The following is a 27,135-nucleotide window of genomic DNA, read 5'->3' on the forward strand; positions in this document are numbered from 1 at the left end:
TGGCCACTCGAGTCCCAGCACGCACCTTCGGTCTGACTTGCAGCTCCGGTTGCACTCACAGCGCTGCCGACTGTCCCAATCCTCTGGCAGCCACTCACGTTTGAGGACCCTGCGGCAAGCAGCTCTAGCTCTGGATCTTCAGCTCGCTGTGCCCACTGCACTGACACTCGGCACTCCGTCACTTTGGGACAATGCCCTTCCCAGCACTGCGCCACTTGGGACGCTACCTGTCATACCGGTGTCAGCCATCGTTGCCCCGTTCCTTGGCATGCGCGGGTGGTGCTCAGCACCGTTCGCACTCACTCGGCTCGCAGGGACCACTCTCCCTGCCGGCCCTGCTCCACAGGTTGGTCTCCTTGCCGTCTGCTCATCACGCTGATCCCAGTCAGTGCATCCATCCCTGTCTCGGCGCCTGTGTCTTTGGGTGCATCTGTCCCAATCCTGGCGCCCATCTACTGTGACACACTGGTCCCCCTCTCATTGCTGGTCCTGCACTCCCAGCACCGGTCCCACTCAGTGCGCCTGTCCCACTCTTCTCATTCCTGGCGCCAGTCCCGCTCACCTCCGTAGTCCCGCTCTCGATGCCGGTCCCGCTCACCTCCGTAGTCCCGCTCTCGACACTGGTCCCGTTCGCCACAGTAGTCCTGCTCTCGACGTCCGTCCCGCTCTCGACTCTGGTCCCACTCTTGACGCCGGTCCTGCTCACCTTGGTGGTCCCCCTCTCGACACCAGTCCCGCTCTCGACACCAGTCCTGCTCGCCTTGGTGGTCCTGCTCTCAACGCCAGTCCTGCTCACCTCAGTAGTCCCCCTCTCAACATCGGTCCCCCTCTCGACGCCGGTCCCCCTCTCGACACCAGTCCTTCTCACCTTGGTGGTCCTGCTCAACTCAGTAGTCCCGTTTCTTGCCAGTCTCGTTGGTGTTCACGGCCCCAGCTTGGTGCAGCTTGCCACTGCCCTCCTGTGGCTCCTGCTAGGTCGACGCCACCATAGCCTTCTCGTTCACCCTTGCCTGCCTCCTGCTCAGAAGCCCCCAGTTCACACTTCCCCATTAGCTACTGATAATGGGCCACATCCTCCCTGACTGAATTGACCTGGTTTCTCCTCTCTTGATGTTCACAACTCCGCATGAGCTGATGATGATGGGCCACATCCTCCATGACTGAACTGACCTTGTCAACTCTGGCCCTCCCCTTGACTGGGACACCCTCCTTCTCATGAGCCCATATATTTAGACCCTCCTCTGGAACCCCCACATGCATCTGATGAAGTGGGTCTTTGCCCATGAAAGTTTATGCCCCAAAATAGCTGTCAGTCTATCAGGTGTCACAAGACTTCTTGTTTTTGAAGATACAGACTAACTCGGCCACCTCTCTGATAGTTCCCTCTGGTGGACCCTCACCTTCACAGGGCTGTGGGAGCTCCTGAGTGCTCACCCCCAGTGGCAGTTTTGGAGGCCTTGGCATACCATCAGCTGCAGGGCACGATGCCCTCTCCTCAGCCCTCGGACACCCCTTTGGCACCTGAGGCTATGGTTAGTCGCCTGCTGCCAGACCCCCAACCTATCACTTCTCCTGAGGAAGCTTCTCACACCCCACTGCCTGAACAACCTGGGGACATGCGGGATGTGGCCCCCCTCACTGACCTCCTACCTCTCCTTTACGGATGAGGCAGTGGTGGGCGCCTCCATCTCAGGTCCTTCCCTAGGGACTTCCAAGCCCTTCAGACCTCTTCCACCAGGCACCTACCAGTCTCAGTCTTCCCATGGAAGAGGTTGCTGAGTTGGATGACCCCATGATGGACATCCTCCCTTCCAATAAAACTCTTTTGTCCCCACCAACCACCACCACCATTTGGCAAACTCCCATCTCCATTCCACTCACTGCTCGGGATATGGAATGTAAATACTCTGTGTCTTTCACAGGATATGAGCACCCCTATACTTACCCTCCCAATTGCTTCCTGGAAAGGAATGACAAGGCCGGCAGGCTTCACCCCCCCAAATATAAGGATGCTAAGTGCATAGATTTGTTTGGTAGAAAGATCTACTTCACCGTGGGCTTGGGGGTGGGGGCTGTTGCTTAAGGTGGCTAACCAGTTGGTCATCTTGAGCCACTACAATTATGACACCTAGTTGTCCCTCCTCAAATTCAAGGATTTTCTGCCCTAGAACTTGTGGGAGGAGTTCAGTGCCATTCTCCAGGAGGGTAAGGCAGTGTTCTGCACCTTCTTCCAAGCATCTCTGGACTCAGGGGGCTGCTCCTTCCAGGGCCTTTGCTATGGGCATTGTCATGTGCCTTGTGGCCGGGTTACAGCTCTCCCATCTCCCACCTGAGGTCCAACAAATGATCCAGGACCTTCCCTTCAATGGGGCCAGGCTGTTCACAGAGCAGACCAACTCCCACCTCCGTATCCTGAAGGACTTTTGTAACCATGAAGTCCACACTCCAGCTACACAAAGGAAGCCCTTTAAGCCACAGCCCCTATCAAGGCTCTTCCAGCCTCCTGGGCACCCTGACATTTATCGCCAGTGGCCCTGCTACTACTGTGGCAAGCCCTCCCATCCACAGTCTGGGGTCAGCCAGGGTCAATCTAAGCCTTCCTCCAGGGCTAAGCATTCATTTTGACAGTGCACTCAGCACCGGAGGATGCTTGCCACTGGATCCTTCCTTCCATTCCTGCTCAGGCTCTCAGCATTCTGTTTGGCCTGTACATCAGACCATTGGGTCCCCCAGACAGTCACACTGGGCTGTGCTGTTTCCTTCCATTCTCCTCTGCCTTCCTATTTCTCCCCTGCCCATTCCTCTTCAGGGACCCCTCTCAAAAGTTACTCCTCCTCCAGGATGTTTGGTTGCTCCTGGACCTGAGGGCAGTAGAAGAAGTTTCCTTTCACTGTAGGGGCTGAGGGTTCTACTCCCATTATTTCCTGGTTCCAAAGGCAAAAGGGGGCCTTTGGCCTATCCTGGACCTCAAGCTGCTCACTCAACAAGTTTCTTTCCCACAACTTCTGTATGGTTTTTCTGAGCACCATCATGCTACTCCCTGGATCCAGGGACTGATGCACCACTCTCAATTTAACACGTACATTTTTTCATGTCATGACCCAGCCCTCCTATGGGTGCTACTTCCACTCTGCCATGGACCATCTGCACTTCCAGTTCACAGCCTTCCCCTTTAGGGTCTTCATAGCCCCCGTGGTGTTTGCCAAATATATGGTGGCAGCCTTCCTTTGCTATAGTGGTGTTCAGGTCTACCCCGTCTGCACGAGTGGTTCTTGTGGGACCGCTCATTCTTCAAGGTGGAGGCCAAAGTGGCTTTCACCAGAGAAACTTTGGACAAGCTGGAGCTCATGGTCATTGTGGTGAAGTCTTCACTGATCCCAGCTCAGTGCATAGAGGTCACTGGGGTGGTGCTCAACACCACCAGGGGAAGGGCATTCCTTTCCAATAATCAGTTCTAGGTTCTCAACCAGCTTCTCCACTACCTGTCTGTGTTTCCGGTCACCATGGTCAGGACGTGCCTCCACCTCCTGGAATATACAGCAGCATGCATATGTGTGGTCCCATAGGCCAGGCTGCTTCTTGACTCCCTCTAGGCATGGCTGCTGTCAGTGTAGCGCCCTGGCCAGGATGGCACAGACGTGGTCATCACAGTGCCACAACAGGTCTCCAATGCTCTCTACTGGTGGATAGAACCCTGAACATGCCGGTCATCATCCCCTTTCAGACCCCCAAGCTGCCATTTATCTAGTAACAGACTCATCCGCTTTGGACTGCAAGGCCCATCTGGGGCAACTCTTCACTCTGGCAATGTTCTCTGCAGAGGTGTTATCTCACCACATCAATGTACGCAAGCTTTGGGCTGTTCACCTCGTCTCACTTTCCTACCTCACCTGCATGGCTATGTGCTACATCAACCATCAGGAGGGTGCATTGCTCCTGCCTGCTCTGCTCGAAACCGCCGTGCCTGTGGGAGCTACGCATAGCCCACTCTATGGCCCTGGAGGTGTTGCATCTCCTGGGGGCCCAGAACCAGGTGGCAGACAGCCTGAGTTGCTGTTTCCTCACTCACAAGTGGTTACTTTGCGTGGATGTCCTCCACTCTGATTTCCAAAAGTGGGACTTACCCCGAATGGTCCTCTTGGCGTCCTGGAGCACCTGCAAGTGCCCCTAAAGTTTCCTCCATCCTGGGGCCTCAGTCCTGTCTCTTTAGTGGACGTGTTCCTGATCCCATGGAGCTCAGGGCTGCTTTTCTCCTTCCCGCCATTCCCTCTTGGGAACAAGATGACCCTGAAGATTCACAGAGATTGGACAGATGTTATCCTGCTAGGCTCAGCCTGGGTTCATCCATGCTGGTACCCCATTTTGATGGAGCTCACAGTGCTTCCTCCCATTCTGCCTCGCCTGCTTCCAGACCTTGTTACGCAGGACCACGGTCATCCCCACCACCTGGACCTTTGCTTCCTTCACCTCATGGAGTGGCAGCTTCATGGTTAAATCCTCTTGAACAGTCATGCTTGGAACAAGTGCAGCAGTCAGAAGGTGTCTACACCTAGTTCATATTGGCTAAGTGGACACGCTTCTCCTCGTGTCGTTAACACAGCCTTATACCTTTGTCTGCCTTCATCCCATAGGTCTTGAATTACCTTGTCTCCCTGAAGCAGCAGGGTCTTGCTTCTTCTTCCTTCGAGGTCCTCTTGATGCTCATCTCAGCCTTCCATCCAGGGGAGGGTGGACATTCCGTTTTCATGAGTCACTTGGTTGGGGGCTTCTCAAGGGCACGGACCCACTGGCTTTTCGGTTCCCACCAGGGAACTTAACCTGGTACTCTGGGTGCTCATGTCCCCTTGTCCATGAAAACAGAGGCAACAAAAGCGTTGAGTCCTTCAGCTTTTCCCACATCATCTGTCACTAGGTTACCTTCTTTATATGGTAAGGAACCCACACTCTTCCTGATAAACCTCTTATTGTTAACATGCCTGTAGAAACCTTTCTCGTTACCCTTCACATTCCTTGCCAGCTGCAGTTCCAATTCTGCTTTCACCTTCCTGATTACTCCCTTGCATTCTCCAACAATGTATTTATACTCCTCATTAGCCATCTGTCCAAGTTTCCACTTCTTATATGCATCCTTTTTGAGTGTAAGCTTACCAAGGATTTCCCTGGTAAGCCAAGCTGGTTGCCTACCATATTTGTTTTAATTACTGCGCATCAGCATGATTTGTTCCTGAGCCTTCAATAAGGGCATCTTTAAAATACTGCCAGTTCTCCTGAACACCTTTCCCCTTCATATTAGCTTCCCAAAGGATCCTGCCCATCAGTTTTCTGAGGGAGTCAAAGTCTGACCTTCTGCAATCCAGGGTGTGTATTTCACTGCTCACTTTTCTTCCTTTTGTGAGGTGGGCACGTGCCTTCTACATCAACAGGGCCAAGCACTTCCACAAGATCTTGCAGCTCTTTGTGGCTATTGCTGATCATATGAAACGGCTCCCAGTTTTGTTGCAGCAGATCTCTTTCTGGATTACATCCTGTATTTAAACGTGCTATGATCTCACTGAGGTCTCCCTGCTGCCTACTACGGCGCATTCTATATGAGCCCAAGCCTCCCGAACTGCCTTCCTGGCTCATGTTCCTCTCCAGAAAATCTGTTGAGTTGCAATGTGGTCTTCGGCGCACACGCCTTTACAGCACACTATGCTATTGTACTATTGTCTAGATGGACTAAGTCAGCAAAGCATTGACTCTGACCCTTTCTCCTGGGTTTGGCTTGAGTGTCACCTAACTTGAATAGATATAAGCAAATACTTGAAGAAGAAAGCACAGTTACCCACCTTTGTAACTGCTGTTCTTTGAGATGTGTTGCTCATATCCATTTGATACCCACCCTCCTTCCCCACTGTCGAGGTCAACAGGAAGAAGCAACTGAGGGGTGGTCAGGTTGGCCCGGACACACTGGTGCCACTCCAGGGGGCTCCACAGCAGACCCAGTGGGTAGCAGCTAGGGTAAAACTTTCCAACAGTTGTGTCTGTAGCATGTACGCAGGTAACTTGAAAGATACGAGTCGTGCATCTCGAAGAATAGTTAAAACTGTTTTGTCCAAGCACCTAATAATTTCTGTTACCCTTTCCTGAATCTTTTCCAATACCAAGATATCTTTTTTGAGCTGAGGTGTGACCACATCTGTATGCCCCATTCAAGACGTGGCTGTACCATGGGTTTATACAGAGGTAGTAAGCTAGTCTTTATCTTGTTTGCTATATGTGTTTTAATGATTTCTAACATACCTTGCTTTTTGTCTGCTGCTGCAGATAATGTGGATGTTTTCAGAGAACTATCCACAATGACTCCAAGATCTCACTCTTGAGTGGTAATAGCTAAATTAGTTCTTGTGATTTTGTATATGTCGTTGGGATTATTCTTTTTCCAATATGCATTACTTTGCATTTGCAGATAAGAGAAAGTTGAGAGGTATTTCTAGTGCAGAGGAGACCTGGAATGCCTCACAAGAAAATCTGAATGACCTTTTAATCTGAAGTAATAGAAAAGGGTAGAAATGCAATATGGCAAAGAGGTCGTGCATTTAGGAACTAAGACTTTTTTGTATAAGCTCATCATCATCATCAATAACCATGGGCTCAGCGCCCATTGGTGTCTGATGCCTCTCTTACTATTTCCTTCCATCTTTCCCTATCCAGGGCAGAGTGGCTTAGTTTCTGTAGACTAGTCCCACACCAATCTACTATATCATCCAATGGATAGCATATGTGTTAGGTGTAATTTTCTTTCAGTAGCCAACTTATCAACCCAACCCCGATCATTCAGTTGGTATCGCGGACCTTGTTTATCCGGGCGACATCTGAGCTGGCATCTTTTAACATTTAGTTGTACTGGCATCAGATTTCATTCGTATTGTTGTTTGACGGTCAGCGCATCGACACACATCTGACCAACCCTCCTCCTTCATCCAAGCTTGCGACTGGCATGGAGCTCTCAGTGGCTTCATGGTGGAGTTTTATATAAGCTGCAGGCACATAATTTGGAAGTGACAGACAAGAAAGATCTGGGTAATTTGGCTGATCACAGGATGACTGTGAGTTGCGAATGTGATGTGGCTGTGAAAAAGGCTAATGCAGTCCTGTGATACAACTCTTCTAGTAAAGTGAGGTATTTCTAGTAAAGCTAGAAAGTATTACAAGCATTATACAAGGCACTTATGAGACCCCCATTTGGAATACTGCGTGCAGTTCTGATTTCCCATGTTTTCCAGATGTCAGGCTGGTGGGTCTTGCCCCCATGCTCGGGGTCCAACTGGCTATCATATTTGGGGGTCAGGAAGGAATTTTCCACCCGGGTCAGATTGGCTGACAGCTTTCCAGGAGTGTTGTGCCTTCCTTTGCATTATGGGGAATGGGTCACTTGGTGGTTACAATTAATGTAAATGATGGATTCTTTGCAACTTGAAGTCTTTAGACAGTAACTCAGCAAGAGCATAAGGGTCTGCTACAGAAGTGGGTGGCTGAAGGTCCTTGGGCTGGAACGTGCAGGAAGTCAGACTAGATGATCACAGTGATCCCTCCTCACCTTAAAATCCATGTGGTCAGTAGTAATGAAAATCTAATTTTCAACAAGGACATTACAAGTCTTGACCAAATTTTGTTCTTTCACAGGTCAACACCAGCTTGAAAATGGTACGTATGCTCAGAGTGCTAAGGAGCTTCGCTACTTTTGGCCTCTGAAACGGAAAAAAACCCTAAGTTTGAAAAACAAAGCTGTTTCTCTACTTGATCCCTCAGCTCCTGGTTGTAGCTTTGTTTCGACAGGCAATTTCCCTTTCACCGACAATTTCCTCACCATTTCCTTATTTAGGACCTGATACTGTTGCAGACTCACTGCAACTGCATTTGAAACCAAAACTCTCTCAAAACCCAAAATTCAAATTGAGAACAGCATGGGGTTCTGATCCCAAGCTCAACTGATCAGATTCTGTGGATCCTGCCAACTATACCACTGTAACATTACCAGGTTTCTGAGCACATCCAAAGAAATCAGTCCAGAGTATCTTTGCTTAATACCAGGCCACTTACAATCCTAGGCTGGGATTCCCTTCTCATTAAGGCAAATCCAATCAGCCACAGATGTAACTCTGCCAGCCCCACTGGCCAGCCAGAAGCCAAACAAGCAACCTGCAGACTTCCTAGCTGCTACAAAAGCCCAGATCAATAACCCCCAACTCAGGTGAGCGGTTCTTAAAACCTATTTCACCGATTCCACACAGATTCTTCCAGCCCCGAAAGGTCCTGCCACAGTCCCAGGTCAATATATCCTTGGATCTTACCCAAACCAGCATGCTGGGCCAATCCTTCAGCTCTAAAAATCTAAAAGTTTATTAACAAAGAAAGAAAGAAACAGGGTGAGAGAGAAATTGTTAACGCAATGTGTTACATACATCAATCACAGCTACTGGCGCAGGTCAGCGATTTTCTGTGCTGGTTCTTGAGGGTCTTTGCAAGCGTCCTTTTGAGGGATGGGCCCCTAGTCCAGACAGGCTCAACTCATGAGGACTGAAGAACAAAGGTGGTCCCTGCCTGGGCCCATCTTGTAGTTTTTTTCTACGTGGAGGGAAAATCTCTTCTTCTCCCATAGGTCTTGGTCAACCACCTGACCCAGCGGGTCTCTGTGCTGTGTTGCCATTCGTTGCAGACCAGGAGAAAAGTCCCACCTTCCTGATATGTGTATTGGCCATCTGGGCCTTTGCTTCGTCCATGGTCCCAGCTCGGGTGAAGATCCACCTCCCATTGTGAGTCTTACCACTGACACATTTCTAACACAGCTACGGAGTTAAAATCTAGAACCTTACATGCAAACCTGGCACAGACGTATAAGTGGCATACATAGCTTCAGGGCATCATCAGCTTCCACTGGATGCCTTACACTGCCCCATTGGCATGATTTGGTGACAATATATACAATGGACACATAAATGGCTTCCATATCTAATATAAAATCCAGGCGCATCACAATGTCCATACACAGAAACGCAGATCGAAAAATTGCCATGCTCCTTCGATAAAGCGTGTCCATACAGCCCCTGCACTTTCAAAAGAATGGGCCAGGGATTGAAAACTCTGGCACCATGGGGACTGCTCTTTTGAAAACAGGATCCTTGGCGCAGCCAAAGGAGCCGCTCCCAGATCAGGAAGAGCGCAAGAGGGCTTCTGGAAGAAGAGCCACATTTTTTTCATTTTGGCTACATCCACACTAGCACCCTACGTCGAAGTAGCCTATGTCGACATAAGAACATTGAAATAGTCTACTTTGATGCGTATCGTCTACACGTCCTCCAGGGCTGGTGCCATCAACGTTCAACGTCGAAGTAGCGATGAAGAACATCGAAAGGAGCCGCCCAGAAGGAAATGCAGAGCGTCCACACACACGAGCGCTCCCCTTCGAAATAAGGGGCCAGCAAAGCCCCAAGCCACTCCCTTAAAGGGCCCCTCCCAGACACACTCGCCCTGCACAGCACAAGATCCACAGAGCCGACAACCAGTTGCAGACCCCGTGCACACAGCATGGGCACCCAGCTGCAGCAGCAGCAGCCAGAAGCCCCAGGCTAAGGGCTGCTGCACACGGTGACCATAGAGCCCCACAGGGGCTGGACAGAATGTGTCTCAACCCCTCAGCTGATGGTCACCATGGAGGACCCCGCTATTTCAACGTAGTGGGACATGGATCCTCTACACACACTCTACTTCGACGCTCAACGTCAAAGTAGGGCGCTATTCCCATCTTCGGATAGGAATAGCGATTTCGACATCTCGCCGTCTAACATCGATTTCAACGTCGAAATAGCTCACGGCATGTGTAGATGTGACACGTACTATTTCAACGTTGTGCCAGCTACTTCAAAGTAGCCGGCTAGTATAGACGCACCCTTTGGGTCGAAAGACCACATTTTGTGAGCAGACGGCCTGTGCAAATGAGCAGCGAGGCAGGTTCTTTATGCAGGGTTCATTGTTTCTAGTAGTGTGCCACAGAGCTCAGTTCCTGGCCCTACTCTATTTAACATTTTTAAATTAGTGATGAGCTGGAGCAGAATTGCAACTGGCCCCACATATACCAGGCATTGAGAGAGTATTACAGGAGTTGTGGCAGAAGCACAAGGAGCTGAGGGGGGCCTCGTAAGGCTCTCCTGCAGCCTCTGCCCATTATTGGGGAGGCCATTGCCCGAGTGTCTGGGGGCTTTGTGGGACCACCCGCCCAAGCCATCCAGGAATGGGAAGAGGTACATCCTTGTAGTGGCGGATTTTGCCACCAGGTACCCGGAGGCTGTAGCGTTGTCTAATGTGGAAGCAGAGACAGTAGTGACAGCCCTGTTTGTTCTTTTCAGCAGGGCGGGATTCCCTAAGGAAATCCTGTTGGACTGTGGCTCTAACTTATGTCGGTGGTTTTTTACAGCTGTGGGAGTTGCGTGGGGTGAAGCACCTGAAGGCTGATCTCTACCACCCCCGGTTGAATAGATTAGTAGAGAGGTTCAATGGGACATTGAAGTCTATGCTGAAGATGTGTGTGGACAGGCACCAGAATGACTGGGATGTTCTGCTGCCATATCTGCTGTATGCGTACAGGAGTGTGCCCCAGGAGTCTATGGGGTTTGCCCCTTTTGAACTGCTCTGCGGGAGGCAGGAAAGGGGGCCCCCGGATTTGGTCTGTGACTCTTGGGAAGGCAATGAGCAGATGGCAGGACAGCCGGTGGTGGAGTATGTGGCACCATTTAGGAAGAGTTTGGAGATGACGGCTGTGGTTCAGCGCAATATAAAGTCGAGCCAGGAGGCTCAGAAGGCCCCTGGTATGACGGGATGCAGAGGAGAAGGTGTTTGAAGTAGGTGACCTGGTGCTGGTGATGGATCCAGCGAGGAGGAATAAGATGCAGGACATCTGGAATGGCCACTTTGAGGTGGTGCAGAGAGTAAGTGAGATGCCCTATGGAAGGGGGGGGTCCATGGCGGGGGAGTGTGCAAATGGAGCACGTGAACAGGGTGAAAGAATATCATGAGAAGGAAGCAAACGTGAACATGATTTGTTGTGCCGAGGAAGAGGCGCTGTCCATCCCTCTGATTGACATGGTAGCTGGGAGCCAGGGGGAAACACCCTTGCAGAGTGCAGAGAAGTGAGAGGGTCTCACCCCCTCACAGAGGAGAGAGCTGCTGACCATGCTGGGGCATCACCAGTGAACAGTCTCCAACAGACCAGGGCTCAGAGTATGATGACTCACCCTGTTCAGACGCCTGGGCCCTGCCCTGCTCCTAGCAGGGCCTACAGAGGCACGGGAGAGATGAGAGGTAGATTCAGACAGAGCACAGAGCATGCTGGAGATGGGAGTGGTAACCAAATCCAAGTGCCCTGGGGTGTCCCCCATTGTAATGGTCCCCACGAAGGATAAGACCCTGCAATTCTGGGTGGATTACAGGAAGCTGATTGCCATCACTCAGCCTGATCCTCACCCCACACCCAGGATACAGGATCTCTTAGATACCCTGGGGAGGGAGCGGGTGAAGTTTATAAGCACTACAGATCTAACCAAGGGATATTGGCAAACCCTTCTGTAGGCAGATGTGCAGGAGAACTCCGCTTTCATGGTGGAGTCTGGTCTTTGTGAATTCAAGGTTTTACCCTTTGGGATGCGGAATTCTGGGGCTACCTTCATGAGGATGATAAATGAGGTCCTGCAGGGAATGAAATTGTCTGCAAGGGCTTATGTAGACGATCTGGCCATACTCAGCAATTCCTAGCAAAATCTCAGCAATCGCGTAGGGTGCGGCACCAACTCAGGGAGGCCAACCTGACTGTCAAGGCGTCTAAGTGCAAGATGGGATGGCTGAAGTACCCTACCTGGGGTGCTGGGTAGGCAATGGGTTGGTGCGCCTGCTGACTACCCCATTGTAATATGACAGGGTTTCTGGGCACAGCGAAGGAGATCACGGAGGGTATCTTTGCTTAAAACCGGGCCACTTAGAGCCCCACGCTGGGATTTCCTTCTTGCTAAGACAAAAATCAAACCAACCACAAAAGCACCTCTGGCAGCCCCACGGGCCAGCTGGAAGCCACACAAGCAAACCCACAGACTTCCCATCTGCTCTACCAGCCCAGGCCAACAACCCCCAACCCAGGTGAGAGGTTATTCAAACCTATTTTACCAACACCACACAGATTCTTCAGGGCCCCAAAGGGTCCAGCCACAGTCCCTGGTCAATATAAACGTGGATCTTAACCCAAAACACCATGCAGGCCAAATCCTTCAGACTCTAAAATCTAAGGCTACGTCTACACTAAGAGAAATCTTTGAAATGGCCATGCTAATGGTCATTTCGAAGAATGCTAATGAGGCGATGCAATGCATATTCAAAATTGCTGTTTTTTACTGCCATGCAGCTCGGCCAGACAGGGATCCTTTTTGAAAGGACCCCGCCACTTGGAAATCCCCTTATGCCTATCAGCAGAAAAGGACCCCCATCTGGATGAGCCATGCAGCAGCAAAAAGTGGCAATTTCAAAGTGCCACGGCCAACGGCATGCTAATTAGGCACTGAATATGCATTTCAGCACCTCATTAGTATTCTTTGAAATGGCTGTTAGCGTGGCTGTTTCGAAGAGTTCTCTTAGTGAAGACGTGGTCTAAAGGTTTATTAACAGAGAAAGAAAACAGGGCTAGCGAGAAAAATTATTAAAGCAAAACTTCACATACACGTATCAGAGAGGTGGCCGAGTTAGTCTGTATCTTCAAAAACAACAAGAAGTCCTGCGGCACCTTGTAGATTAACATGTTTTGGAGCATGAGCTTTCTTGGGCAAAGACCCACTTCATCAGATGCATGGAGGGGGGCGTTCAGAGGAAGGTTTAGAGAGGCAGTCTCAGTCAAGGGGAGGGCCAGAGCTGACAAGGTCTGGTCAGTCAGGGGGCATGTGGCCCACTATCAGTAGCTAACGTGGAGGTGTGAACATCAGCAGCAGAGAAACTGCTGTAGTACAGTTATTGATGCAAGTGAGCGATGTTCTGTGCTGCTTCTTGAAAGTTTCTGAAAGTCCACCCCATGAGGAGTGCGATTCCAGTTAGACAGTCTTAGTTACTGGAGAACTGGAGGTCTGGCGAGCTGGTGCCGGCATGCTGGAACCTTGGAACAGTAGCAAAAGACCAATTGGCAGGCCCAATTTATGGTTATTTTTTTCCTGTGGAGGGAAAAAGTCCTTCCTCCTTCCCATCAGGCACTGGAGAGTCTGAATCACCTGACTCAGGTAGGCGGTTGTGGCTGTCGCCCGTTGGATGCATTTCTCTGATGTGTATTAACTGTCTGAATGCTTGTTTACACTCCAAGTACCTTGGCAGGGGTTGAGACCACACCTCCCATTGTGAATCTGTGCACGAAAACATTTGTAATACAGCTACAGAGCTAAAATCTAGAACTTCACATGCAAACATGGCACAAGCATGTAAGTAGCATGCATAGCTTCAGGGCATCAGCAGCTGTCATCGGACACCTGACATGGCCCCCTGACACAATATTGGGTAACAATAGATACTCTGGGCACATAAAATGGCCTCCATATGCAATATAAAAGTCCAGTCATGTGACACCACCCACACAAAATTGATGCAGGAAGGGAAGCCAATAATATCACTCAATGCATCTCAGGGCCTTCCCATATTTGGTTCTACAGAATCTAAATCTGTATTAGAAATGCCAATATTCAACTTGAACGGCTCATGAAACCGTTGCTTGTCCAACACAAGCATCATCAATGCAGTTACAGTGTTAGTGTGCCCTGCTATGAATTTAAAATAATGCTCAGTTAGAACAATAGCGGACAGGATCTGCTTTTGCAGCCTGGTCCCCACATATCCCATGTGCTCATGCTGAAAGCTGCACCCAAAAATGAACTAATCCATGCAGGCTCTGTCAAAGTTTGGTATTTAGTCTCTATCCGGTAAATGTACTAACAAATGTCTCCCATAATGTATTTTCTTTACCTCATAAAAATACTGGTTTAGAAAATGAGTCAAAACCTCTGCTATACGTGAAGTAGTAACAGAGAGGAAGCCGTGCTAGTCTATATACTATCAAAACAAAAAGCAGTCAAGTAGCACTTTAAAGGCTAGCAAAATAATTTATTAGGTGACCTTTCGTGGGACGGACCCACTTCTTCTGGTATGGCTATGGTCTAAAGAAGTGGGTCCGTCCCACGAAAGCTCACCTAATAAATTATTTCGCTAGTCTAAAGTGCTACTTGACTGCTTTTTGTTTTGTTTGTGAAGTGTGTGATTCCTTTGTGTTGCAAATGCAACTGGGAAGTGGTAAGTTTGTGTTTATGTACGCAGCCTTGCACTCACTCATGGGAGGGACAGCCAGGATAGGGTGGAATTGCCACCAGGGAAGTTGCCTGTATTGGAGTGTTAAGCAACAGTGAATCAGATAAGCAACTGGGCTTGGGTCCATGAATCCCACTCCATTCTTAGTCATAGAAGGGAACAATGATGCCCTTTAAAAGCTGAAATGTTCCTGAAGGGGGGCTCTAAAGAGGATGGAGAGAGGCTGTTCTCAGTGGTGTCAGATGGCAGAACAAGGAGCAATGGTCTGAAGTTGCAGAAGGAGAAAGTAGGTTGGATAATAGGAGAAAAACACTTCCCCAGGCGGGTGGTGAAGCACTGGAATGCGTTGCCTAGAGAGGTGGTGGAATCTCCATCCCTAGAGGTTTTTAAGTCCTGGCTTGACTAGGTCCTGGCTGAGATGATTTAGTGGTGGTTGATCCTACTTTAGGCAGGGGGCTGGACAGGATGACCTCCTGAGGTCCCTTCCAGCCCGATTATTTGATGATTGTGGTTGACTTGTGAGGTGAAGGAGGAGCTAATTCCTTCTGACTCTGCCATGGCTGACCCTCAGTAAGTACCAGTCCAAAGTCAACCACTAAATGTTTACAGAAAAATGCCAAATTGTGTGGTTACTGAAATGTATGTACTTCCTTTGCAGACGAACTACGAATGGGAAGGGGTAAGTTTGCATTCATTTATGTGCCGTTCTCAAACTGAGGTGAGAAAGCGCATGTGATGGAATTCTGTCTACTTGTATAACTATATGATTCTCCAAGGTCCCACCCCTGCCCCATCCTTTGCCCAATGCCACCTCCATGTTCACTCCCTTCCCTCCCACATCCTCACTTGCGTTCACCAGGCTGGGGCAGAGGCTTGGTGTGTAGGAGGAGGTTCAGGTGCAGTGTCTGGGAGGGCGTTTGGGTGCAGGAAGGGCTCGGGGCTGAGGCAGGGATTCAGACTGGAAGCTCCTTCTGGGCATTGCTTACTGCAGGCAGCGGCACAGTGGGGCTAAGGAAGGCTCACCACTCCTGGAAGCATCTGGCATGTCACCAAGAGCACCATTCCAACACCTGCCACTGGCTGCGGTTCCCCGTTTCTGGCCAATGGAAGCTGCAGGGGTGGTGCCTACAATCAAGGGCAGCACGTCTCCCTGAGTTGCAGAGACATGCCAGCCACTTCTGGGAGTGGCACAGGGCCAGGGCAGTGGTGAGTTTGCCTCAGCCTCCCTGTACTGTTCGGCTGTTAGTGGGTGATCTCCCAGGTTGGCTGCAGGAGCGTCCAGGAGAATGAATCTAGTTCTGGCAACTCCTGGCCAGTAGTCTGACATGGATGGATAAAACTTGTGTGTGTGTGGCTGTGTCTACACGTGCACGCTACTTCGAAGTAGTGGCACTAACTTCGAAATAGCGCCCGTTGCGGCTACACGCGTCGGGCGCTATTTCGAAGTTAACTTCGACGTTAGGCGGCGAGATGTCGAAGTCGCTAACCTGATGAGGGGATCGGAATAGCGCCCTACTTCGACGTTCAACGTCGAAGTAGGGACCGTGTAGACGATCCACGTCCCGCAACGTCGAAATTGTGGGGTCCTCCATGGCAGCCATCAGCTGGGGGGTTGAGAGACGCTGTCTCTCCAGCCCGTGCGGGGCTCTATGGTCACCGTGTGCAGCAGCCTTTAGCCCAGGGCTTCTGGCTGCTGCTGCTGCAGCGGGGGATTCATGCTGCATGCACAGGGTCTGCAACTCGTTGTTGGCTCTGTGGATCTTGTGCTGTTTAGTGCAAGTGTGTCTAGGAGGGGCCCTTTAAGGGAGCGGCTGGCTGTTGAGTCCGCCCTGTGACCCTGTCTGCAGCTGTGCCTGGCACCCTTATTTCGATGTGTGCTACTGTGGCATGTAGACGTTCCCTCACAGCGCCTATTTCGATGTGGTGCTGCGCAACGTCGATGTTGAACATCGACGTTGCCAGCCCTGGAGGACGTGTAGACGTTATTCATCGAAATAGCCTATTTCGATGTCGCCACATTGAAATAGGCTACTTCGATGTAGGCTTCACGTGTAGACGTAGCCTGTGTGTGTGTGTGTGTGTGTGTGTGTGTGTGTGTTTTCAAGAACTCCCACCAAAATGATAGTAACCTAAAATCAAGGTAGGACTTTGTGCTAGAACAATGGGATATGCCTGAAAAGTGATTGTTTCTCATCAGGTAGAAAGGGAGGGATCGGGTGTCCGGGACAGTTATACTCCAGAATGACCAGGGGGGCAGCAAGCATGCCAGCCCCAGCTAGTAGCCACCATCTGGGTAGTGTAACCTCGCCCACTGTGCTGGCTTGCCCTAAGGAGCAACGCCATTGGCTGGGCAGAATAGCCACTGGCTCACTGGCTGGCCCCAGGGAGCCCCATGCGTCCCAACCTCCTACCTTGGCTCCTGCACCCCCTGCCTCCTGCCCTGACTCCTACACCTCTACTCCCTGTGCTGAGCCCTCGACACCTCCCGATCCCAAGCCCTGATTCCTACACCCCACAACCTGCCCTGAGTTCTCACATCCCCAAGACCCTGCCTTGACTCCTGCATGCCCCACTCCAAACCCACAGCCCTGACATATACGAGCAATGGCAGGTAAATCTTCGAGTGATATATAATTTTAAAAATGTACAACAGGGATGATTACTGCAGCCACGTCCAGCTGTTATGCAAAGAGATTCTCTCCCCCAGAATCAAGATGCATGGATACTACTAAGCAGGTTTATTACAGTATACTGGGAAGAAACTCTTCAGCAGTGTTCTTCGAAGGTGTCAGTAGCACAGACCTTATCTATCAGTTACATACATAATGCATATCATTATCATATTGTTATTGTACCAGTGAAAACTCGTCTCGTTCAACAGTCCTTTGTGTAACAAGAGACCAGCCTTGTAGAAAGAAGGGGCAAAGTAGGGGTGTCTGGGTGTACCCAAGTTAGGCATGTAGCAGGATCAGAAGAAACAATTTCTCAACAAAAGACCTTCAAGGTCCTTTGCCGCTGTAACCTTACCCCAAATGGTAGCCACACCTCCGGGGTAGGGTTAGAGGTAAGTCCATCTCTAAGCAGGCAGAGTTTCGAGGCCCATCTCAGGGCTGTGATCCAGCAAGGGGCACCACTAAAGTGGGGGCTTGGGATAACTCTTCTGGGGAGGCCTGACAGGGCTGAGCATTTTAGAACTCACTGTTCAAAGAATGAAATTGAAACATAAGAGAGAAATAAAGAAAAGACGCAGCCCCGGTCAAGCTCCTTCCATAACACACGTTAGAAGTAAAATGCTTTCCGACAATAGCAACGAGAACTGTTTGTTGGCGCAGGAGGTAAGTGTGAAAGACGGTGTGTTTGTGTGAGTGACGAGAGGCACGCAGAGCATGTGAGTGTGACAGAGGTTCACACGGCCCCTTTAAGTATGCTGACTGGGCTGTCCTTCCAAACTAGGGAGTCCTATGTGTTGGAAACAAGGTCTGGACACCATGTGTGAAGCAAACAGGAGGCTTTATTACACACAGAGCTGGTGGAGGGCCACTTCACCCATCAGGCCTCAGTGGAGCACTGCCAGGCGATAGGTTACAATTGATTATATAAATTATTGATGGGCGGGGGGGAAAGCTACGGCATGGGTGTCACCTGCGCCTGGATAGGTCCTGGCTGCAAGATGAAATTAGCACAATAAACCAATAATCTGAAAAAGGCTACAGAATGTCCCCACCCATAGTTTATAGAACATCTTGGCTACGTCTACACGTGCACCCAACTTCGAAATAGCTTATTTCGATGTTGCGACATCGAAATAGGCTATTTCGATGAATAACGTCTACACGTCCTCCAGGGCTGGCAACGTCGATGTTCAACTTCGACGTTGCTCAGCCCAACATCCAAATAGGCACAGCGAGGGAACGTCTACACGCCAAAGTAGCACACATCGAAATAAGGGAGCCAGGCACAGCTGCAGACAGGGTCACGGGGCGGACTCAACAGCAAGTCGCTCCCTTAAAGGGCCCCTCCCAGACACACTTTCATTAAACAGTGCAAGATACACAGAGCCAACAACTAGTTGCAGACCCTGTATATGCAGCACGGACCCCCAGCTGCCGCAGCAGCAGCCAGAAGCCCTGGGCTAAGGGCTGCTGCCCACGGTGACCACAGAGCCCCACAAGGGCTGGAGAGAGAGTATCTCTCAACCCCCCAGCTGATGGCCGCCATGGAGGACCCCGCTATTTCGATGTTGCGGGACGCGGATCGTCTACACGTCCCTACTTCGATGTTGAACGTCGAAGTAGGGCGCTATTCCCATCCCCTCATGGGGTTAGCGACTTCGACGTCTCGCCGCCTAACGTCGATTTCAACTTCAAAATAGCGCCCAACACGTGTAGACGTGACGGGCGCTATTTCGAAGTTACTGCCGCTACTTCGAAGTAGCGTGCACGTGTAGACGCAGCTCTTATCTCTAGTACAGGTGTTTTTCCTAACAAGTTATTACAACAAAACAGATAGACAATAACATATTTACGTCGGATAGGACAGATGATGTGTCTACAAGGGTAACAATGGTGCCTTCACGCTGGCACATTCAGGGGTGCTTATCTGGAGGGTTGAAGCAAAAACCGTTGGCAGCATAAAGCAATGATACATTTGTTTTGAGCACCAGTCTGGGATGCGGGAGGATTAGGCTCCTTATAATCTCATAGCAGGAATGTAATGAAAAGTGTGTTTTGTTTTCCAGCTCAGCTGAGGAAAGAGAAGGGTACGTTTTGTCTGATGACTGCAGTTTAAAGGCGGAAGGGCCTGGCATTTACCCCGTGAACAGGGCTGTTTTCGAGGAAAAAAAAGTGGTGGAACTCAAGCCCCCAACCGCTCCCACTGCCCTGAGGCCCAACACACCACCTGGGGCCCAAACCTTCCCCCCCACAAGCAGCTTAGCTGACCCCCAGCAAGGCCCAAGCTGACCCCTGGCAGGATCTGAGCTGCCCCTGGTGGTTTAGCTTCTCTGTGCGGGGCCCAAATTGCCCCCTGGCAGCTTAACCACCCCACACATGGGGCCCAAGCTGCCCTCCCAGTGGAGCCCCAGCCACCCCACATGGCCTCAACCTGCTCCCTGGTGGCTTAACCTCCCCATGCAACCCCAAACCTCCCTCCCCCCAAACACTTACTCCCCTTATCCAGGAGGAGCTCCATGTACTGGTGCTTCTTCTCCAGCTGCCAGCTCATTATAGTAGCATCATGGCTCCCCCGCAGCCTTCTGGTTCACTCTGGTTGAAGGGCAGGGCAGCTCACAGTGTCTTGCCATGCTGAAGGAAGCACTCAGTTTAATTGGTTTAATGGCCAGCCATTAAAACAATTAAGCTGAGACCTTCCTTCAGCACAGCAGGGTGCCATGAGCTGGAAGTGAGAGGCAACAGCAGCAGGAGCCACATATGGCTCCTTAAAGAGCCACATGAGGCTCAGATCTGCCCACCACATTTTAAAAATGGCAGTGACAGCAAAAAAGATGGTGGAACGCTGTTCCATGGTATTCTGCTGGAGAAAAGAGCCCTGCCCGTGAGGGACATGAGGTAGGCAGGGTTCCTTCAACCCAGTGGGGACTCAAGACTTTTGCACCCGTGGGGAGAAAAGTATTATTTGCAGATAGGACTCAAGACAGTCTGGGACAATCACACACAAATGTTCCACAGTGGATATAGACTAACAAAACCAAAAAGCAGTCCAGTAGCACTTTAAAGACTAACAAAATAATTTATTAGGTGATGAGCTTTCGTGGGACAGACCCACTTCTTCAGCCCATAGCCACACCAGAACAGACTCAATATTTAAGACACAGAGAACCAAAAATAGCAATCAAGGTGGACAAATCACACAAAAAAATGATCAAGGTGAGCAAATCAGAGAGTAGAGGAGCAGAAGGGGGGGAGTCAAGAATTAGATCAAGCCAAGTTTGCAAAAGAGCCCCTATAATGACCCAGAAAATTCACATCCTGGTTCAAACCATGTGTGTTCTGAGTCACTACAGGGGCTCTTTCGCATACTTGGCTTAATCTAATTCTTGACTCCCCCCCCCTCGCCCGTCTACTCTCTGATTTGCTCACCTTGATCATTTTTTTTCTGATTTGTCCACCTTGATTACTGTTTTTGGTTCTCTGTGCCTTAAATGTTGAGTCTGTTCTGGTCTGGCTCTGGTCTGAAGAAGTGGGTCTGTCCCACGGAAGCTCATCACCTAATAAATTATTTTGTTAGTCTTTAAAGTGCTACTGGACTGCTTTTTGGTTTTGATTGGGTATAGACTAGCCCGGCTCCCTCTCTGTTACTAATGGATATAGACTAAATATCTTCCCCTTTTCCTGCTGAGTGTCTTTTATGTGCACCAGTGAACCAGAGCCAAACTATATCCCTATGCACTATGTTTTCCTCCTCACAGAAGACAAAGGTTCACCTGCCCCCTCTGTAGCCCTTCACAATTGTCACACGCTCCTTTGTCTGCCACTGCTACTTACAAAATGGAAGTGTCAGTCATTTTCACTCAATATTGCTTAATTTTCAGAAAACTTGGAGAAGATACTGGGTGAGTCCCTGTCTCATTTCTTTTATATACACTCTGATCAATACACATAAATTGGACAAATTGATTTTTAAACTTCTCTCTTCTCTCCACCTTGTTTGATCCCCTTTCTATAGAAGAGCACCTCTGAATGTTTGCTGGAGCTGAGAATAGTTGCTTTCCTGTTGTGTCATTTTCAAATGAAATTTCCCATGCTATTCAGTATCTGCTTGGTTGGATTGGCTCCTGGTTTGGTTAGCTGGATTTGTTTTCCTCTTTTTACTGAGGACATACAGAGGTCAGATAAATGGTTCTCACATTGCAATAGGAATATGAGCTCTAGAGTGGTGTTTTCAATAAACAGACATTCTGGATGCAAGCTTGCCCCCACTGAAGTCAAAAAGTGCTTCCCTTGAGCTTCTGTGATTGCGGGGCTGGGCTATGGGAAACCCAGGACACTGGGATCCAGGTCTCTCTGTCCAGCTTGGGTCAGGGTTTCTCTGCTTTTGCAGTGAGAGGAAGGTGTGTTTAGCAGTTGACTTTCAGGACAGTATTTTCTATGGGCAGGTAGGTGGTCTCTCAAGGTGATATTTCTTCTGTGAAACAATTTCAGCCCCTCTTCCTCCTGAGAGTGTCTTACAGGGTCCACTGTGCCAGAATGAGAGAGTGTGGGACCTGTGGTGATTGTCCTCCTTACCTTCCTGTGGAAGGAGGGCTCAGCAAACTTTCTGCTGTTTTGTTGCCCTTTTTCTTGGTACCCTAAATTCCTTCCCCAGATCCACGGATCTGTATGTGAAGGAAGAGTGAGCTGGGGGCTAGGCTGGAGATGGGTAAAGATAATGCACTGTTTTCTCTTCACCAGAAGAGAGGATCCCCATGAAACACAGTCCTGTTCAGCGTCTCAGAGGGGAAGCAGCCTTAGTCCGTCATGTGAAAACAACGAGCGGCCCTGTGGCAGCTTACAGACTAACACATTCATGGGTGAAACACACTTCCACTCCAAGTCCCCATTTTTCTGCTCTGGGAGGTGGCAGACGTGTTCCCCTCCCGTGTATTTTTGCCAAATGCTCTGGTGCTGAATTTCCTTCCCCGAGCAGGACCTCTCAGGGAAGCACGTGTGGGCTACATTTACGCTAGAGAGTGTTGTCGACGAAACTCATGGCGCGTCTACACACAGAAAACTCGGCTGCTTCTGCCTCTCCGCAGTGAGGAATAATGCCTTTGTCAACCATTTCTGTCAACCCAAAAAGCTGTGTAGATGCCAGGGGTCCCTCTATGACAGACAGAGCTTCCAGTTCACCAGGTAGCCCTGTTTTGCAGAGCTTCTGGTCGGCTGCTCTGTCGAGAAAGCGGCTGGGCAGTTTGGCTTCTCTCTCTCAGTTCTCCAGCTTTTTTCAGTGTGAGTCCTCGTGGATTTTTCGTTCCTGAATTGTTAATCCCCGGCACCAAGGAAAACACTGGCCGGGGGTTGAAAGCCTGTCATCACTGTTATTATTTTCCAGGTGAAATGAAGACGGAATTAGGTGAGTGAAGACTCGTGTAGGTACTTCCTGGTGTCCCCACTTCCATTGCTTAGGTATGTGGAGAGAGGGTCCATTTCCCCCGTCTCTGCTTCATCTCTGTGGCTGTTTTCGATGGAGAAGTGGATCCTCACAGTCTGTTTTCTTCCCCGTCCATAGCAGAGGGTGCAGCAGTTCCAGGCACACAAGTTGCAGCTTTCCACATTGCACACACATAGGAGATGAGACCTGATCCCTCGATTATGTTTCAGTCTCCTTCACAGCAACATGTGGCCCCTGAAACACCTCAGTACCACGGCTGGTGTGGCACTGATTTAGAGTACGCAGGTAGGACATGCAATTCCCAGTGCAAGTGGGCAGACACCCCTCAGCACTGCCTCAGCTAGCCTGCTAAAAATAGCTGTAAGTGCAGAGGGACAAGGAGCACTGGGATTAGCTGCTTGATTATGTGTCCAGGGGTCAGGTGGGATAGCCAAGTGGTTAACTCGAACCAATAAGGTCACACTGCTATTTTTAGTGCATGAGCTCAAATGGAGCTGGCACATCTCTGTCTGTCCATGCTGGGTATCATACCTCCCACCTGCAGTGTAGTTGGAGACAGTGGTCTTTTCTAATACCTTCCTGGTGGGAGCTGAATTGCTGTGAACACAGCCTCTGATGTGCGGCTGGGAAAGGTTCGTCTTCTGCTCCTGTGGGAAGAGAATGGGTATGGGGGAGCTGGTAGGAGATCAAAGCCAAGAAGAGAAGCTAACATGGGGAGGTGAGGTTCTGGCTGGAAGGGCAAAACAGAGAAGTTCTTCGAGTGGCCCTCGTGGGTGCTCCACATCAGGTGCCAGGCTTGGCTCGGCACCACAGCTCGGATACGTTTACAGCAGGGGTTGGCTGGACCATGCCTGCGCACCATTTTGATCAAGTGCATGGTCTGGCTGAAACCAGTTCCTCTCAGCGCCAGTGGCTGCAGATGGAGTTTCCACTGTCTCCACAACCACATGTTTGACTGTTTCGTTCCTGTTTCTTGTCCATAGGCTTTGATAGCTAGTTGATTTTACTAATATAGTTAGCTATTGGCCATTGCCCTTTCAAAAAACATCAATTTCTCTTCACGTCGCTCACCTGGTTTCAAAAAATGTGGTTGAGGTCAGGCTGGCCTCCGATGGTCCTTCTCGGTGTATCTGCTGCTTAAGTGAAGGACAAGTACCACAAAAATGTCCTCACTCTTCAAAAGTGACGGCTCAAGCCCACAAGGACAGAGAAATGTGGCTCCATATGTTGTTATTTGATACGGGTCTTCAGCCCTCCTGCAGAGCCTCCCACCCCTGCGGATGCAGGGAGCTTCCAGAAGCACAGGGCTTTGTAGTCCAGTGCAGCGCCTCTCAAAAGGCCCAGAACGTTGCTAATTCGATCCTTGGCTGCATTACCTTGGGGCAGGGCGAGTGACATTGATGACAGTGGCACTGATGCGGACAAAAGGCCAGAAGCCAAAAAGTCATTGACTCTGGTTCCATCGTCTAAGTCTCGATCAGAACCAAGACCTATCATGGTGCCCACAGCACCGACCATGAAATCTGTGGCTACAGCACCTAAACCCTCACCCACGGCACCACCGACTAAGATCCTGCATTGATAGTAAGGGCTAAGACATTGACCGCATCAGCACCAGGGTCCAAACCAGTGGCACCAGGGGCAGTGGCCTTAGTTGGAGATTCACTGACACCGTTCTCTTCAATGGAACTGCCTGCTTTGGCACTGGTGGAAACTGGCACTGCGGAAAGCGCACTCTAAGACTCGCCACCATCACAGCCCCATCATGGACTCCCTGCCCCCTACTTTTTCTCTGGAACCGTCTCTATCTCCTCTGCAGCCCTGCTCACCTGTTCTACATCCAACCACAAAACGGTCCAGGTCAATTTCGTCATCTTTCGTAAGACCATCCTCACCTTTCTTGGATCAGCCTGATGGGGTACATCATCATTTTCAACATGGTTCTATGTCTCCTCCACCTTCTTCCAGGCTATCCTGCACTCCATAGTCACCGCACGACCACACTTACAGATATCACTCAGCCTCCAGGTGGTCATCCCCAGACAGACACCCACTATTATTATTCACCTAGATATTCACGCAGCGTGCATTATCATCAGCCACACCGCTATTGTCCTAGTAGATCTTGTGAGAGGTCCATTAGCACCCACTGGTCACCACAGCATTAACCTATTCCTCCAGCTCCTTTACTGGAGCCCAGATCTGCATCCTCTCCACATCACCAATTTGAAACAGAGGAAGGCCTGATTTCTGAAGTCAAACACGTTCCACCTGGAACTTCCCGTACGGATTTATCATCGTCTTCACTGGCAACGTGGTTAGTCCCAGTAATGTTTCCTCCACAGACGATTTAAGACAGTTCCAAGGACTATTGCAGAGAGTGGCAGATAGCCAAGACAGTCAGATCACAGAGGTCCAGGAAAAGCAGCATAGACTGTTTAAGAAGCTAAAAACGGTCACTTCATCTAAGGTTGCTATCCCCCTGGACGATGTGATCGCTGAGACGGCAGATAATATCTGACAAATGCCTGCCTCAGCTCCAGCTAACAGTAAGAGAGTGAACAAGAAATATTTTGTCCCCTCCAAGGGCATGGAATTCTTATTCACTCATCCGCAGCCCAACTCTCTGGTACTCAAGGCATCACAACACAGATCCGAGACATCCCAGTATAAGACCACCATTTTAAACGAAGACTCAAAGAGACTGTACTTGTTTGGCAGAAAAACTTACTCATCGGCTACCCTGATCTTAAGAATGGCAGATTACACAGCACATTTGTCCAATCATAATTTCAATAACTACACAAAACTTACATCTCTCATAGACCATCTGCCAGATTGAAAGAAGCCTGTCCTTACAGCCCTAACACAGGAGGGTTACACTGCTTCCAGGGCAGAGCTCCAGGCAGCACTGAATGTCGCCAACGCAGCAGCACCATCCACAGCAACAGCAATTGTGATCATAGATTCTCAGAATCCCAGGGCTGGAAGGGACCTCAGGAGGTCATCTAGTCCAGCCCCCTGCTTCAAGCAGGATCAACTCCAACTAAGTCATCCCAGCCTGGACCTTGTCAAGCCAGGACTTAAAAACCTCTAGGGATGGAGATTCCACCACCTCTCTAGGCAACACATTTCAGTGCTTCACTGCCCTCCTGGTGAAGTTGTATCTCCCTAATATCCAACCTACTCCTCTCCCTCTGTAACTTCAGACCATTGCTCCTTCTTCTGCCATCTGTCACCACTGAGAACAGCCTCTCCATCCTCTTTAGAGCTCCCCTTCAGGAAGTTGAAGGCTGCTATTAAATCACCCCTCAGTCTTCTCTTCTGTAAACTAAACAAGCCCAAATCTCTCAACCTCTCCTTATAGGTCAAATGATGAGTTTCGCGTCGTGGTTGCAGACATTGGGTATCCCAAAAGAGCTGCTAAACAAGGTGGAGGATTTACCTTTCAATAAATCCAAGCTCTCTGCTGCAGTGGCAGACAGTGTACTTCACTCTGGCAGAGACTTACACACAACCCTAAAGACACTGGGTAGGTACACCCCACCTTACCACCGCGGGCGATATTATCCTTACCAGAGAAGGTACAACTGCCCGTTGCAAAGAACCGCACGTCAGCAACAGGGTTTCAACCAGAACAGATCTTTGCAAAGACCATCAAAACATCGTATCGAGCCACCACATAATCCAGCTGCACAGTCATCCAGGCAGCAGGTTTGACTTGTTAGTTGAGGACTGTTATGACCACCACCATTGTCTCACACTGTTATTCACTGACACTTACCTTCCATCATTGTCTCAGACCATTTTACAACCATTTGTCCAAACTCACATCAGACAAATGGGTGCGGGAAATAGTGTTGTTGGGATGCATCATTTCCTTCCACTCCATTCCACCCACCACCCCACCCCTGCTGTCCCTCTTCAGGGACCGCGCTCACAAACTCATTTAGAAACAAGAAGTCAAGCATCTCCTCTCCACAGGAGCTGTGGAACAGGTACCAGACGAGTTCAGAGGGTTTTATTTTTGATACTTCCTCACCCAGAAGAAAACTGGCAGATGGAGACCAACATTAGACCTTCAAACCTTGAATCACTATCTCAGAAAACAATGGTTCAAGATGGTCACACTCGCCTCCATAATTCCCGCATTAGACAATGGTGATTGGTTTGCAGCCCTCAACCTTCAAGGTGCATACCTGCAACACCTACCATTCATCCATCCCACAGGCAATGATTCCTTCATTTTACAGTGGGCAAGGAACACTTCCAGTACAGGGTTTTACCTTTCGGTCTTTTGACAGCTCCCAGGGTATTCTCCAAGACTCTGTCCGTGGTCGTGGCATACGTTTGTCACCTCAATTTTATAACATTCCCCTACCTGAATGACTGCCTGATAAAAGGCTGACCACATACTGACACAATCAACATGATACAAGTTACCAGATGTACCTTCCTTTCACTTGGTCTTATCATAAATAACCAGAAATCAATCACTCAGCCTACTCAAAGTCTCGAATTGATTGGTGCCCATTTAGACTCTGTCACTGCCCGAAAGTACCTACCGCTTCAGCGGTTTAAACCTACCCAGTCTCTCGTCATCATCCTCAGGCACAGCCCAACCGTGTAAATTATCACGTGCTCACAATTAATGGGCCACATGGTGGC

General features: G+C 49.8%; 1 protein-coding gene across 1 annotated transcript in view; it reads left to right on the forward strand.

Annotated features, from left to right (window-relative positions):
• The window catches only part of LOC142004375 (butyrophilin subfamily 2 member A2-like), a 109,745-nt gene that overhangs the window by 77,049 nt on the left and 5,561 nt on the right, over window positions 1-27,135 (forward strand). Inside the window, exons 21-25 of the mRNA XM_074981993.1 lie at window positions 7,666-7,686; window positions 15,017-15,037; window positions 19,097-19,117; window positions 20,909-20,929; window positions 22,408-22,428. Of these exons, the coding sequence (XP_074838094.1) occupies window positions 7,666-7,686; window positions 15,017-15,037; window positions 19,097-19,117; window positions 20,909-20,929; window positions 22,408-22,428 (105 nt within the window). The remainder of the gene's footprint in view (window positions 1-7,665; window positions 7,687-15,016; window positions 15,038-19,096; window positions 19,118-20,908; window positions 20,930-22,407; window positions 22,429-27,135) is intronic.

This window comes from Carettochelys insculpta, chromosome 31 (genome assembly GCF_033958435.1).
Source record: "Carettochelys insculpta isolate YL-2023 chromosome 31, ASM3395843v1, whole genome shotgun sequence".
Lineage (NCBI taxonomy): Eukaryota > Metazoa > Chordata > Testudines > Carettochelyidae > Carettochelys > Carettochelys insculpta.